Below are 15,274 nucleotides of genomic sequence, written 5' to 3' on the forward strand. Positions count from 1 at the left end.
AAGCCCCTCATCTATTCTCCTGCCGGCCCGTGGCCCGGGGTCTGATCTGCAAACGTCTCCTCCCATCCGGGGCCGGCTTTTCTCGGCGGCGTTCACCGCGCCAGCCCTCTCCAGTCTGACGCTGTCCGCGGGCCCCGGGAGCTCGCAGCCCCGCCGCCCTTCGCGGCCGCAGCCTCGCCCCACGCACGACTCGGCGGGGCGCCTCGGCCGCCGGCCCGTCGGCCCGCTCCTCGCCCGGCCGCTCTAGCCCTCCGCCCGTCTCGACGCCTCCCGCCGCGAGACGTCACTTCCGGCTCGCCGTAGCGGGCGCGCCGCCGCTTCCTCCGCTCGCGGCCCCGGATGCGCCGAGCGGAGCGGCGCCGCCTCGACTCCGGCCCCCAGCTCTCGGCCGGATGCGGCGGGAGTGCGGCCCAGGCTCCGGTAGGTGAGGGCGCGGCGTGGCCGGGAACGGCGGGGGTCAGAGTCCGGAGTCGTCTTGTGCGCGCCCCGGCCTTTCTGGAGCCCTTTCCGCCCACCCCCGGGGCGTGTAGTTGGGGGCCCGCCGGGGTGGGGGGGCGCTGCCGGGAGTGGGGGTTGGAGGTACCGGGGGTGGAGGTGGCACTGGTGTGGCGCGGAGACGCGGCGCGCGAAGACGGGAGCGCCGGGGCGGGGAGGGGGGGGGGGGGGGGCGGGGGGGCGGGGGTCGGCCGGGGGTGGGTGGGGGGCGTTGGGGCAGTGGAGGGGGGGCGCTGGCGCGGCGCGGAGCCGGGGCCCGCGGTGACAGGGCGCCGGGGCTATGAGGAGCGCTGATGCGGAGACGTTACCCATCGGGACGGGGCGCCGGGGTTGGATGGGGGACGCCCGCGGTGGGTGGGGGGCTCTGGAGCGCAGACGCGGCCCGCGGTGCCGGGGCGCCGGGGTTGGGTGGGGGCGCCGGCGGGTGGGTGGGGGTTCTGGCGCGGAGACGCGGCCCGCGGTGCCGGGGCGCCGGGGGTGGGTCGGGGCTCTGGCGCAGTGCAGAGACCCACCGCGGTGCGGCGGCCCACCGTGACCCGGGCGCCAGGCGGGGGCAGCTCTCCAACTCCCAGTGCAGACCTGGCTCTTCATTTTGGTTTGGTTCTTGGGTCTGTGTGGCCCACCCCTTCAGCAGGATAGGCGTCCCCACTGCATTGGCCCTCTGGCGCGAGGCGTGCCGCCTTCGCAGGTGTGCAGAGGGAAGGTGACTTGTCCAAGCCATTCAGTGGGGGACAGCTGGGTGAATTCAAACCCAGCTCATTTTGGCGCTGCTGCGCTCTGTACAACACTGTGGTCAGAATGTGCGGGGCTCCACAGTCTCTCTGCGTAGCCTGCTTACCTCCAGGCCTTTGCGCTGGCTGTCCCCTCTGCCCTCAGCGCTTTGCCACGGAAATCTGCAGCCCTCAGGTCTCTGCTGGGATGTCACCTTATTAGTAGAGAAGGATAGCGCAGCCCAGTGCTGATGGAGCTTTTCCCTGCGATTGTACATGTTGGAGTCTTTGTGTACTTTGTGATGGATTGTTGAAGTGATGTATACAATAAACTGGTTTTGGTAACTTTTTTTCGTGGAACCAATAAAACAAATATGCTTTCTGAATGGTTTCAAAAAATGTAAAAAAAAATATATATATATTTTAAGATTATTTATTTATTTATTTGATAGAGACACAGCGAGAGAGGGAACACAAGCAGGGGGAGAGGGAGAGGGAGAAGCAGGCTTCCCGCGGAGCAGGGAGCCCGATGCGGGGCTCGATCCCAGGACCCTGGGACCATGACCTGAGCCGAAGGCAGACGCTCAACGACTGAGCCACCCAGGCGCCCAATTTTATGTGCTCTTAAAAACAGCTTGATCACGTGCTGTTAGGCCCTGTAAGTAATTGCTGCTAGTGCTGTAGTATCCACGAAACATTATTTACTCTTTTGTATTGGATCCACCGTATCTTGTCTACTCTAGGCCATGGCTTTAGCATTCTTGTTTTATCTTCAGTTTATTTTCTCTCCAAAGTATGCTTATCGACATTAAGTCCTCCAGCTACTCTTTCTAGGTCTTAGCTTCCTTTTATACTACAGTTAGAAAAAAAATCATGTACTCCCTGTCAGCCTTTTCTCTTCTCATTTCTTTGGACCAACTTCAGTTAAGCTTGTGGTCCTCCTGCCCCCCCCCCCCCCTCCCTGACACCGCAGCCTCTGGCCTGGTCGCCCGTGGTTTCCTTGAAACACTGTCTCCTCATGGCACAGAGATGCCACTCTGTTGGTTCTCCTTTTACCTCGCTGGTTGCTTCTCATCCCCTTCACCTGTAAATATTCTAATGCCTCGGGGCAGTCCTCAGACCTCCTCTCTGGTCTGTACACCCAGGTGATCTCATCTTGTGTCAGGACTGTATGTAGGTCATATGTCCGCATGTCCTGAATGTGTATCTCCTGGCTGGATCTTCCTGTTCCACTTGTGTGAGGCCTGCAGCTTAAACACTGTTGCATTTCACTTGCGGGCAGCTCCACATTTGTAGCTGCTCAGGTCAGAACTCTCCTGTGATCTCTGCTTTTCTTCCACATCCTAAATCTGATCTGTCCACACTTTCAAAATCGAATTCAAACCTGACTGCTGCTCACTGTCTTCTTGACTACAGCTGTCCTTCAACTGCCGCCCCCCCCATCTGTTACCTGGGTTATTCCAGTGCCCTCCTCCCTGCTCCACCTGCTCACGTGAGCTGTTCTGCACCTGAATCTCAACACAGCAGCTGAGTGATGTTTTTAAAACAGAAATCAGATTGTGCACTTCTTTGCTCAAAGCTCTCCATGGTTCTCATCTCAGAAAAAAAGCCAACGTCCTTCAGGTGGTTTATGAAGCCCCTCGTGAACAGGTCCTTACTGCCCCTGTTGCCTCCTGTCACTACCCCGCACTCCTTGTCCCCTGGCTCAGTCACACCTGGCTGGGGGCCCAGGCACACATTGGCTCTGTGTGCAGTGTTGGGGCCTTACATGCCATGGTCTGACTCTCTCTTTTCAGAAGCCCCTCTGCAGACAGGCTGCTGTAGAACTCAGCACCTTGCCCACATAGCTCACTGTCTCCGTCCCTTACCTTGCGAGAGCTCTGCCGTTGCCCCTCGTCTGCCATGTACTGCTGTGTGTGTCTGGCTGCCTCCTTCTGGGGGGCGGGGACTACGCCGTGTTCACTGTCGTATCCCCAGTGCTTCAAAATAATGCTCGGTGGAGTAAGCCTTCAATAAGTATTTATTGAGTAAATATAATAACAAACAAATTCTTTTCTAAAGCAGATGGATTTGGTAGGAACCTAGGCGTACAGGGGTAATGAATGATTCTAGGGGATGCTGAGGAATAGAATTCACATGCTTAGAAGAGGGAAGCTGGCTCTTCCAAGACGGACAGACGCATGCAGGGGGCGAGGTTGATGTGGGTAGAGATGAAAGGGAGTCAGCTTGGAGGTGGGAGGGCGTGAGGCCATTCAAGGAAGGAGTCAGTCACCTGACCTTGCATTCAACATGAGGTTGGGCATGGCATCTCTTCAGGTGGACCGTCTGTGTAGCCTGCCCTGAGTGCTGGCAGTGAATTCTGTCTGTCCCCCCCCCCCCCCCCCCCCCCCCGTATGTCTCATTGCTCCTCGTGCATAGGAGGGAAGCTCTCCTTTTCTGTCAGGGGGTTTGTGGCTGCCCAGCTTGGCCTCTGGGGTCCACCCCTGGAACCGGGTCTTCCAGTTCCTGAGGTTCTGCAGTCCCCGTGTGGAGGTGGTTTCTGCTTGGCTAGTCTGCTCCTTTCCTTGGAGCCTAGGGCAAGCCGCTGGTTGTGGCTGCAGCCTGTGGCAACTCGAGCCTCTTTTCACAGGTGGACGAGCAGGGTCCTGCTCAGGGAGCCCGGCTTTGCTCCTTAGCCACTTGGAGAGGAACTGTGTGCCCGTTGCCTGTAGGAATCCAGCCTGGCCCTCACTGTTTTCTTCTGGGCAGAGCCTCTGTCCTTTGGGCCTCTATTCTCAGCCCCGCTCCCTTGTGGTTCCTGCTTTATTTCTAGTCAGTGGAAATTTTTATCTTGTTTTGGTGCATTATTGTAGAAATAAATTTTAAAAATCATTTATGTACTGAGTGAAGGGAAGGCCTTTGTATGACCTCACATTCCTATTTTACCTAGCTTTTTTTTTTTTTTTTTTTTAAATATACTTTTCACATCTTTTTTTTTCCTTTTTTTGGGGTAGATTTTTTTTTTTTTTCTTATTTTTTTTTTTTCTTGTTTTTTTTTTTTTTTTTTTTTAAATATACTTTACACATCGTCCTATTCCCTTTTCTTGGTGTAGAATTCTGAGAATTTTGATAGATGTGTAATTTCCAGGACAGTCAGGATTCACAACAGTTTCTGGGGCACCTGAGTGGCTCATTCAGTTGAGCGTCTGACTGTTGATTTCGGATCAGGTCATGCTGAGCCCCGTGTTGGGCTCCACGCTCTGTGTGGAGTCTGCTTGAGATTCTGTCTCTCCCTCTGCCCCTCTTCCCGTTGGTGCGCATGTGTGCGCTTTCTCTCTCTCTAAAGTAAATAAATCTTAAAAAAAAAACCTAAAAAAGAGCTTCTTCACCCCAAAGAATTCCCTAGCACTGGCCACTCTCCTGAGCTCCTCCCCCTCGGCAGCCACTGACCTGTCACTGTGTTTTCTGTTCTTTCTGGGATGTCAGTTAAAGGAACTCCGTGTGGAGCCTCTTGAGTCTGGCTTCTTTCATTGAGCATAATGCTTTTGAGGTTCATCCAGGTTGTTGTGAGACCAAAAGCTTGTTTCCTTCTGCTGCCGGGTGGGCTGGACGCATGGATGTGCCACACTTGATCCAGAGCGGTACCCAAGCGATTCACGCTGTGTGCTGTTCAGATGATACACAAGGACGCACGGGATGACAGAGTTCCTCTTCGCTCTTTCTCCCCATTCCTGACTTTCTCCCTGGGACTAGCTGATTTGGTTTGCACTTTTCCAGGTCTCTTTCTACACAGTAGAAGCTGCGCTCTCCATGATGGTGCTATTTCTCACGAGGGGCTGGAAATTGGTTCTTGGGAGGAGGGTGAAAAAAATCTTAGATATGACAGTGGTTTGTGGCCTCACAAAGGGCCACAGTGCATCCAGAGATCTATGCTGTGGCTGTGGTATTAAAATTTCACAGGGTGTCGGGAGGGATAAGGAGAGAAAGGTCGAAACAGGCCCCTCAGGAGTTGTGGGTAAAAAGTTGAGAAACAGCAGCGAGCGGTACGGTGAGTTGGGGGCTTGCAGCTTTATGGCTTGTGTCTGAGGAAGGACTTCTTCAGTTTCTCTTGACTCCCTCCCAAGCTGAGATCGATCCTGCCTATCTGGGGAGCACGGGGCTCTCTCCGTCCTGTCGGGTTAAGGACCTGCCCCCACCACCATGACTGTAAGCTCCTGGTATCGTAGCCTGTTAAGTCAGGAGGGACATGGGGACCTCAGTCCCCGTTTCCCCACCTCGGCACTGTGATGTGGCGCAGTGAAGCCCACAGGGTTTTAAAGCTCCATGTGGCCCGGTTTGTGTCACTTGGGATTTACATATTTTAGGGATGAGTGTGGAGCCTTCCTCATCTGCTATGAGGGGAGGAGAGTGCACGTTTTTTAGTATTTGGGACTTTTGTTATAGCCTTGGCTTTGTTTTTATTTTTTATTTATTTATTTCTTTTAAAGATTTTATTTATCTATTTGACAGAGAGAGACACAGCGAGAGAGGGAACACAAGCAGGGGGGAGTGGGAGAGGGAGAAGCAGGCTTCCCGTGGAGTAGGGAGCCCGATGTGGGGGCTCGATCCCCTCGTGACCTGAGCCGAAGGCAGACGCTTAACGACTGAGCCACCCAGGCGCCCCCAGCTTTGACTTTGTTGAGCGATATCTGGTATTGCTATCCTTTGTGGAAAGTCTTTTTCCTGTAATGTTTTACTATGAAAAATTTCAACAATACACAAAGGTTGAGAGGATTTTACAATAAACTACCTATGTACCCATGACCTAGTTTCTGTTTTTCAGTATTTTGCTGTATCTGCTTTATCACCCATCCATTTATCCATCTTGTAAGGTTTTGGGAAGCATTTCAAGGTAAGTGAAAGCAGTGTTTAAGCTTCACCCCCTCTTTTTTTCTTTTCTTTTCCCTGAGGCAGAGGTACTTCTTCCATTTTTTGGTGTTTATCACATTGCTTAGGGGGGTGCAAGACCCCTCCTAGAAAGGGCTGGAGCGCAGGCTTACCAGGGAGGAGAGGGCAGAGAGCATTCTCTGCAGAAAGACGTTTGGGAGGGTGGCAGTGTTTTCCAGGAAAAGAGGGAGGTTTCATGTGGCTCGACATGGGTGTTCGTGGGGAAGGTCCTTGTGTAGCTGCCACTGCTGGGGACAGACTTCAGTCTCCATCCCAGCCCTGGCTCTCCCCGAGCTGCTTCCTCACAGAACCGAAACGTGGTAGTGGCTGGACCCCACAGGCCTCAGACTCGACTTGGCCAACACCGAATGCGTTCCAGCCGCGTGTGGGACGCCTCAGCAGCATCCCTCACCCTGGTCTGTCTTACCCACCTGTGGCCATTTCCTAGGCCTGCCAGGCTTACCTGTTTGCTGGTTTTCAGGAGTGTGAGTTGGGTGTGCGTCAGCATCTCTGTTTGTAGAGAGTCTGAGTTGAAAGGAGAAGCTTTGCTTTAGTCTTACTCTCTTGACTTGTTTTTAGCCTCAACATTAACTTCAGGTTGAAATTCAAATAGCATTAAGTGATGGCATGACTGTTTTTTCAAAGATGGATAAGGTTAAAACAGTTGGGAACCACTGTCCTGAGATCTCCTAGTCTTCTTTCCCTCTGTCCTCCGCTGAGGCGAGGCTGCCTACTTGCTTGTCATCGTGTCTTGGCCCCACTGCCCCCAGGGTCCTCCGTTCTGCTAGGATGTCATTGCCTGTGGGCTATTTCGGGAAGCAGAAGTAGGAGATGTGTTTTTTTTTTTTTTTTTTAAAGATTTTATTTATTTATTTGACAGAGAGACACAGCGAGAGAGGGAACACGAGCAGGGGGAGAGGGAGAGGGAGAAGCAGGCTCCCCGCAGAGCAGGGAGCCCGATGCGGGACTCGATCCCAGGACCCTGGGATCACGACCTGAGCCGAAGGCAGACGCTTAACGACTGAGCCACCCAGGCGCCCCAGGAGATGTGTTTTAAGGGAAAAATCCATAAGTTCATACTCCTAGTTCTCATCCAGCAGCATGACGTTGTTCCCTTGTCCCTTCCTTCCCTGTTCCATTGGTGACTATGTTGTCCTTCCTGGAGTTCGATTGTTTGCTTCTTTGTACATCGGGTTTTAGGGAGTGTTTGTCCTTATCGATTTGGTTGTGTTTTTGACTATGTGACTCTTTAACACGATTCTAAAAATCAAAGTGTTAACAAGCTGGTGTGCTCAGGAGTGTCACTTTCTTCATCGCCCTGTCACTCTACTCACACCACCCCGAGTAGGTCATCAGCCTCATTCGTTTCTGACTTCTTCATGAGTTCCGTTTTTGCAAAGGGAGGCAGACATTTATGGGATGTCAGTGCTTATAGGCTGTTGTAGTGAGCATAACCAGGAAATACGTTTTTTGAGAGAAAAATATATGCAGATTTTTTTTTTTGTAGGAAAGAATGCAGGAAAGATGTATCTATTTGTACATCTGTCTGTCTTTTCCCCTTGTGTAAGGGTAGGGTCCCACGTACAGTCTTTTGCACTTTGTTTATTTTACTTAATTTTAGAATTCTGGATATCACTCTGTACGAGTTTGCAGAGGGCTTTCTCATTCGTCTGTACAGCTGCGCGGTGCTCCATTGAATGGATGCACCAGGTGGAGTCCCTGGTCTCTGAAATGTGGACGTGTCGTTCATGTCCAGTGTTTTGTGTTTATAAAGAATGCTGTAGTGACTGAACCTCATGTCTCTGCACTGGGGGCGGCTATTCAGGGTGCATTTGTGGTGGGACTACTGGATCCAGCATGTGTAGGAGCGCATGCAGATTTGTGAGGTCATGCCAGACCCCCGTGCGGCGTCGGACAGCTCCCATAGCAGGGCTGAGCCGCACGCGTCCCCGTGGCCTCACCAGCAGTATGGTGTCTGGCTTCTGAATTCTTCCATCTGGGAGATAAGAAATGGCATTTCAGCTTAGTTTTAATTGCAATTCTTTTATTACAAGAGACGATTTACAAGTTAATGTCCTTGAAAAATTCAGCTTCAAGTGTTCTCGGAGTTCTACTTTGTTTTACTGATTTTTGTAATAGGAAATGTCATTTTGTAAGTAAAGGCTGGCAGTGAGTGAGTGAGTCAGACATTTAGCTCGTTACTTGTGAGCATCCTTGTAGAGATACTGAGTGTTTTGATGGATCACGAGGGCCAAGTCTAGGCCCTGGTTTTTGCATTTGGAGTCATGGACTGGTCCTTACTTTTATTTATTTTTTTTAAAGATTTTATTTATTTATTTGACAGAGAGAGAGCCCAAACAGGGGGAGCGGCAGGCAGGGGAGAAGCAGGCTCCTCGCTGAGCAGGGAGCCCGATGCGGGGCTCCATCCCAGGACTCTGAGATCGTTACCTGAGCCGAAGGCAGACGCTTCACCGACTGAGCCGCCCAGGCGCCCGGTCCTTATTTTTAGCAGGCTGGACTGTCTCTGACAGCTCCGTGTTCGCCAGTGGGGGTGTTTGCTCACAGCCTGCTCTTTGGCTCGTGCTCTGTGTGCTGGACTTGGGTGGTGTCATGGACGTGCAGAAACACTTCCCCACGGTAACAGCAGTGCTCCCTGTGTGACGAGCCGTGCCCGGGTCCTGGCTTTGGCCTGGGGGGTGCACTGTGACCATGGTGACAGTATTGCAGAACTACCTGAAGCAGGGGCCCCTGGCTGGATCTGGGAAAATGTTGGGGCAGAGAGGGAGGTGGGCTTGGGAAAGGAGCCAGGCTCATGGCTGCTTGTTGAAGGGGAAGAAGAGGGTTCCTGATCACTAGCTGCCTGGACTCTGGCTGCTCGCAGACGGGAAGCTGGGAATGGAGGGTGGGCAGCGGGAGCGATTCCAGGCTTCAGCAGGGGGCCCGGGAGCAGCTGCCGGAAGTAGCCAGTCTCTCGAGCCCTCTCCTGGGTTCTGGCCTGGGGACCCCTGCCCTACACTGCCAGCAGGGTGCACGTAGTGTTCCTTAGAGTGGCATTTTCCTGGTGTCTAGATGGGCGTCTTTATGATGTCATTGTCGTCCTGACAGTGCGGCAGGCGCAGGCGGTGGGCCTGCAGCCTGCATCCCACCAGCGACACCGGTGAGCGCGGCATGCGGTGACCCGAGGGCTCACGCCCCGCTCCCTGCCGGGCCGCGGGCCTGTTCTAACCTCGTGCGGCCGATGGGGGCCTCGGCCTGCGCAGTGCCCGTGTGGAGCGGGGAGCTGAACGGTTGGCTCCGGCTCCTTCAGACGGACCGCGAACGTACAAACAGCTACTACTGAGAAAAAGTTGTTTCGCTGTTGGTGGTAGCTTTGCTCGCCATCGGGGTGACTGTGGCACATTTTTGGGGAAGGCTGCTTCAGATAAGCAGTTTCTTTATTTTGTCGTCGATTGGGCGTGTTTCTCTAACTTGACTATAAGCTCAAGGAAGTCGGGAAGTTGAGGTATAATTTGCATGTAGCTAAGGACACGCTTTAGTGTGTGGCTCTGTGACGTTGGGCAAAGACGTGCGTGACCATCCCCACAAGTCAAGTGGAGAAACGGGTCCACACCTCTAGACGCCCTCCCCGACCTTCAGCCCTCGGGGTCTGTCTAATCTCTGTCTCTGTGGTTTTGCCTGTTGCAGAAGATCCTGTCATGCCCGTGACCTGCGCTGCGTGACCCCTGGGTCTGGCTCTGCCCCTGGCGTCTCGTGACTCGTGGTGTGGGTCTGTCAGTACTTCGGCCCTCGTAGCACCGAGGCGCGCCCCGCGTGAGGCTGCACTGGTGTTGGGTCCCTTCGCCGGGTGCAGGTCAGTATTCATAGCTTCATGTGTCTCGTGGATAGCTCTTTCATCCTGTCTTTAACAGAGTACGGCTTATATCACATAACTGGTATCCTGCTTTTTTCACCTAATATGTCTGTGCGTTTTTCATTTTTATTAGAGTCTCTGTCTAGAACTTGGACACTGAGTATTTCTGGTTACTTTTACTTTTACTGTATTCTGCAGTGCACATTCTTATGCACAATTTAGAAAAATAGGTAGGTGAATTTCCTCAGGAGAGACTTCCAGAGAGACTAGGACTAGGTCAAAGGTCATGGGGCGAGATGGGGTTGCTTCTGCTTTCCCAGCCCTGCCGCCCACCCCGTCAGGCATGTTCTGGGCTCCAGCCCTTTGAGATCTCTGCTCCGTGTCCCCGTCTGCCTCCCGCACCCCTGTAGCGGGGTTGGCAGGGCGTCAGCTGTGTGACGTAGCATCTTGGCCAAGTGGATCTGGGAGATGCTTATTTCAGTCTGTATTGCTTTTGTTAGTGCTGAGGTTGGACGTTTTCCTTCAAGCTGGTTAAGTAGATGCTTTTTTTTTTGTAGACTGTCTCTCGTCCTTATTCCACTTTTCTGAGGGATTGCAGGGATTTCCAGTTTGTATGAGTGCTTTCTCTAGTATTAGTGGCAGCTCCCCGTCATAACTACCCCAGATATTCAGGATTTTGATGATTGACTTTTGAGTTTTAAACATTTTTAAATTTTGCATGTCTTCAAATCCATCTGTCTTTTCAGATACAACTTTACTGTTTTAAGTTTAGGAACTTGAATTCCCTTCAGAGCTTTAGTAAGTATTCATTTTTGTATTCTCTTTGTATTTCTGTTTTTCACATTTCTATAATTGGTATAAAACTTGGGATGTTACCTTATAAGATGCTTCGTTTGTTTTGGTGAGTGACTTGTGGTGAGGATTTAAACAGGATTTTCAGTCTGTGTCTTTGCTCGTGCGGTGCTCGTACATTCCCCCGGTTCTGTGAATTGTTGTATGTGGGAGAGCTGGTTTCTGGCCTTTGTTCTCTCTCCTTGCGCACCTTTGATGTTCTGGGAACGTATTCTAAGGAAATAATCCTCAATACGCCCTCGTGTGTGTGTTTGTCACGTGCGCTTGTTTTCAAGGATCAGGAGCAGAAGCTCGTTCTGAAGGCAGTGGGCCACTGTGCTGCTCGGGGGCGAGGGTGGGAGGGCGCTGGTGGGCTGCCCACGACGGCCGTTCCTCCCCTGACTTCCTGCTAGACGGGTGTGCTGCAGCTTGCCACGATCCTGGGACTCTGTCTTCAGAGATAGCCTTCAGATCAGACAGCGCCTTTTCTGCTGCGTAGATAGGCACTGATTTGTGTACCCCTAGTACCCCTCCGTTCTGTAGCTTCTGATGCCACGTATCCATCTGTCTCAGGACTGGTTCCACGTGTATATGTATTTTCGCACTGTAACTTTTGTAACTTCTGGTTTCTGATGTTTTTATCCCTGTCTTCTGTGAGATAGCTTGTGATGCCCTGAGGATGACAGGGCCAGCTGTCTTGCTTGTTTTGGGGGCAGGGTGGCAGGAACACCAGGACATGGGGAGTGAGGTGTGTCAGTTGACTTGAGACTTTCCAGTGGAGGAAGGATATTTCTGTCCCTGTGACCCTGCCTCAGTGGGGAGTAGACAGCCCCCGGGGCCTGCAGGGGACCTGTCCCTCGCAGACACCGAGACTAGTTGGGTCTGACTTGGGGAACGTTCCGGGGCCCCACTTCAGAACTGGCCTCCCCCTGCTCAGCCCCATCCTGAGAGCTGACCCCCAGCACGTCTTCCACTCCCCCAGCACCTCCCTAGGCCTCTGCACAAAGCACTGTTTGGGCTGGGAGCCTCTTTGAAGCTATGGTACCAGCTCCGGAGAGTTTGCAGACCTCTCAGGGAGACTCTCCCAGAGCGTGGGCCCGAGTCCTGGCCATTCTCCCTCTCTGTCTGAGGTTAGAGACGCCCTCCTGTTTTGTCCTGGCTCTTACTGCAGGTCTAAGGCGAGGCTTTGGCGCCCAGGCCCGGGCTCTCTCCCTCAGGAGCTTAGGGTCTGACACGTAATGGTTGCTCTGTGTGTTTGCAGTTGGTGTAGCCCAGAGGTTGGTGGGGTGTTCTGTTCTGGTGATGGGTGATGGCAGCATACAGCCTGTGCCTGCATTTGGCAGCAGTCACTGACTGCCTCCTGGTGCCTGGCGGCGAGTAGGGTGCTGTCCCTCCCCCAGGACAGACAGGCAAACAGCCCCTCTGCATGTGGGAATGGAGCGGGGCCACTAGGCTAGGAGAAGGCTTCTGGGAAGAAATGTACTGGTCACAAGTGCCAGTGCTCAGTTCAGATCCTGCTTGGCCTTGAGCCAGCGATGCTGGTTACCTTTCACGGTAGCTGGCTGGGATGACGCACCTACGGGTCCCAGCAGTGACCCAGAAGGACCTGTTGCTCATGTGTGTTGAGGGGCATCGTGTCCAGTGCCATCTCTTTCATGGCTCGATAGGAATTCATGACTCATTTGCGTCAGATGCCGGTCGGAATGTACCTTCAGACTCTCTCTCCAGTGCTGCTAAATGGTACTCGTAGTAAGTGCTGATCAGATGCTTACAATTGTCTTCAAGTAACTTGATTTTAACTTTGATTTTGCAGGAGAACATTAAGTTGGATTAAAAAGGGGGGCGATAATGCACCATGGCAGCGGCCCTCAGAGTGTCCAGCACCAGCTGCAGAGGTCCAGGGCCTTCGCCAGCAGCGAAGGAGAAGAGCAGGCCCACCCAAATCCACCCCAGTCCCCTGCCACGCCCTTCGCGCCGTCGGCCAGCCCATCCGCACCTCAGTCTCCTGGTTACCAAGTTCAGCAGCTGATGAATAGGAGTCCCGTGACCGGGCAGAACGTGAACATCGCCCTTCAGAGCGTTGGACCAGTGGTGGGAGGAAACCCACAGATCACGCTCGCCCCTCTGCCGCTCCCCAGCCCCACTTCTCCAGGTTTCCAGTTCAGTGCCCAGCAGAGGCGCTTTGAGCATGGATCTCCGTCGTACATCCAGGTCACCTCGCCTCTGTCCCAACAGGTGCAGACTCAGAGCCCCACCCAGCCCAGTCCCGGGCCGGGGCCGGGCCTGCAGAGCGTGCGGGCGGGCACCCCTGGCCCTGGCCTGGGCCTTTGCAGCAGCAGTCCCACCGGGGGCTTCGTGGACGCCAGCGTGTTAGTGAGGCAGATGAGCCTGAGCCCATCTAGTGGCGGGCACTTTGTGTTTCAAGACAGCTCGGGCCTTGCTCAGATGGCTCCGGGCACCCAGGTGCAGTTGCAGCATGCAGGGGCTCCCATCGCGGTCCGAGAACGGAGACTGTCACAGCCCCACGCACAGTCTGGGGGCACTGTCCACCACCTGGGACCCCAGAGCCCCGCGGCTGCCGGTGCGGCCAGCCTGCAGCCCCTGGCCAGTCCCGGCCACATCACCACGGCAAGCTTGCCACCCCAGATCAGCAGCATCATCCAGGGGCAGCTGATCCAGCAGCAGCAGGTGCTGCAGGGGCCGCCGCTGACCAGACCCCTGCTCCCTGGGGTCGGGGTCGGGGTCGGGGGGGCTTCGGCCTTTGGGATGACCTCCCCACCGCCCCCTACCAGCCCCTCCAGGACCGCAGTGCCCCCGGGCCTCTCCAGTCTTCCTCTCACGTCTGCGGGCAGTGCGGGGGTGAGGAAGGCCCCCAAGAAGTTGGAGGAGATCCCCCCGGCCTCTCAGGAGCTGGCCCAGATGAGGAAGCAGTGCCTGGACTACCACTACAGAGAGATGGAGGCGCTGAAGGAGGCCTTCAAGGAGTACTTGATTGAGTTGTTCTTCTTGCAACACCTTCAAGGGAACATGATGGATTTCTTGGCTTTCAAGAAGAAGCATTATGCCCCGTTGCAAGCTTATCTTAGGCAGAATGATTTGGACCTGGAGGAGGAGGAGGAGGAGGAAGAGGAGGAGGAGGAGGAGGAGGAGGAGGAAGAAAAGTCTGAGGTTATCAATGACGAGGTGAGAAACAGCAGTTTAATAATTAGAGGACCATGCTTTGCAGATTTGAGTCTAGGCAACCGTAAATAAAACATAACCTAACCTATGAGCCTGGGGTGTTTCTAGGACGTGGTTTCGTAAGGATTTGATCCAGGAGTAAGATTGAAGATGTATTTTGGTCTTTTCCTGCGCAGAGGGGAGGAGCTGCTCTGGATGTTGGGAGGAAGGTGCAGGACAGCCCTGTGAGCAGTGCTGGTCCAGGACTGAGCACTTTGATCCAGAGCAAGGCCATCCCGTTTCCAGAGGCTGGCCTGGCGTGACCCAGCCTTGCCCGTAGTCAGATGGGGCTGTGGGTCTCGTCCAGCTCTGAGGTTGGAGGTGTGGACACGTTATGGCTGCTTGTGTAGACTTCCCATTTTACTTAACACTGGTCCACCACTAAAAACACCACACATGTGGTTTTTAAACAGGGATTGGAGTCACTAGCTTTTTATAGTGTATCAGTCATGACTCCACATCACTAGGCATGTCTGTGTGGTGTCTTCATGATGGAAATACAGTTGTTATGGCAAAAACTGGGAGAATTTTTCCATTTTTAGATGTACTCTCCAATTTGAGGTATTTTGAACTCACATGTGTGCAAATACCTACTGAGTGATATTTAACATAGAATCTTTTTTAGATAGTGAAATTTTGGGGTGCCTGGAATGGGTGCTTCATACATCCCGCATTTGAGATTTTTCAATACTGTAGTGATTCCTAAGATCCTTCTGCTTGTGTTTCCTGAAAAAGGAGCCACTCAGCCAGGGCAGTAGTGAGGGCCACCGTAACGCACTGTATTTTGTGCCTTTGTGTCGTGTAGTCTGCAGTATGTTGGTGGAGCTTACTTTGTTGTACGGTACAGCTAAAGCAATCTGACTCTTCGTCAGCTCTTCTCCTGCAAAGAAATCAGCCTTTGCTGAGCAAAAGCTGGTCTCTTTGCTCTGCTGTCCTCATTGAGATTTATGGACATATCTGTGTGGCTTTGCCATTTTGTGTTTTCTTTAACACCCTTTCCAGAAAGGATCATTTTTATTTTCCAAAAAGTTTATGTGATTATTTTGAGGATTACACCTCTGTTGCCATGAAATAGTGAAATTCAGTTCTCTCTCTGTTTGTACACAGTTTTGTCTGTAGGCTCAGTCCCCCTCATCTGTGCTAATGAGGAGACCTGACTCCCCTTTTTTGCACCTTCCTGCTGAGATAGACCCACACACGGCAGGCAGTGGGGTGGCTGCCGTGCAGATGGCCTGTGAGGGCGTGAGGGCTTTGCTGCTCAGAG

The 15,274-nt window shown here is 53.3% G+C and overlaps 1 protein-coding gene across 1 annotated transcript in view; it reads left to right on the plus strand.

The window, feature by feature from the left end:
• Positions 1 to 336: 336 nt before the first annotated feature.
• Positions 337 to 15,274, plus strand: part of EP400 (E1A binding protein p400) — a 97,324-nt gene continuing 82,386 nt past the window's right edge. The window contains exons 1-2 of the mRNA XM_021697303.1: positions 337 to 420; positions 12,605 to 13,974. Coding sequence (XP_021552978.1) covers positions 12,640 to 13,974 — 1,335 coding nt within the window. The 5' untranslated portion in view covers positions 337 to 420; positions 12,605 to 12,639. The remainder of the gene's footprint in view (positions 421 to 12,604; positions 13,975 to 15,274) is intronic.

This window comes from Neomonachus schauinslandi, chromosome 14 (assembly GCF_002201575.2).
Source record: "Neomonachus schauinslandi chromosome 14, ASM220157v2, whole genome shotgun sequence".
Lineage (NCBI taxonomy): Eukaryota > Metazoa > Chordata > Mammalia > Carnivora > Phocidae > Neomonachus > Neomonachus schauinslandi.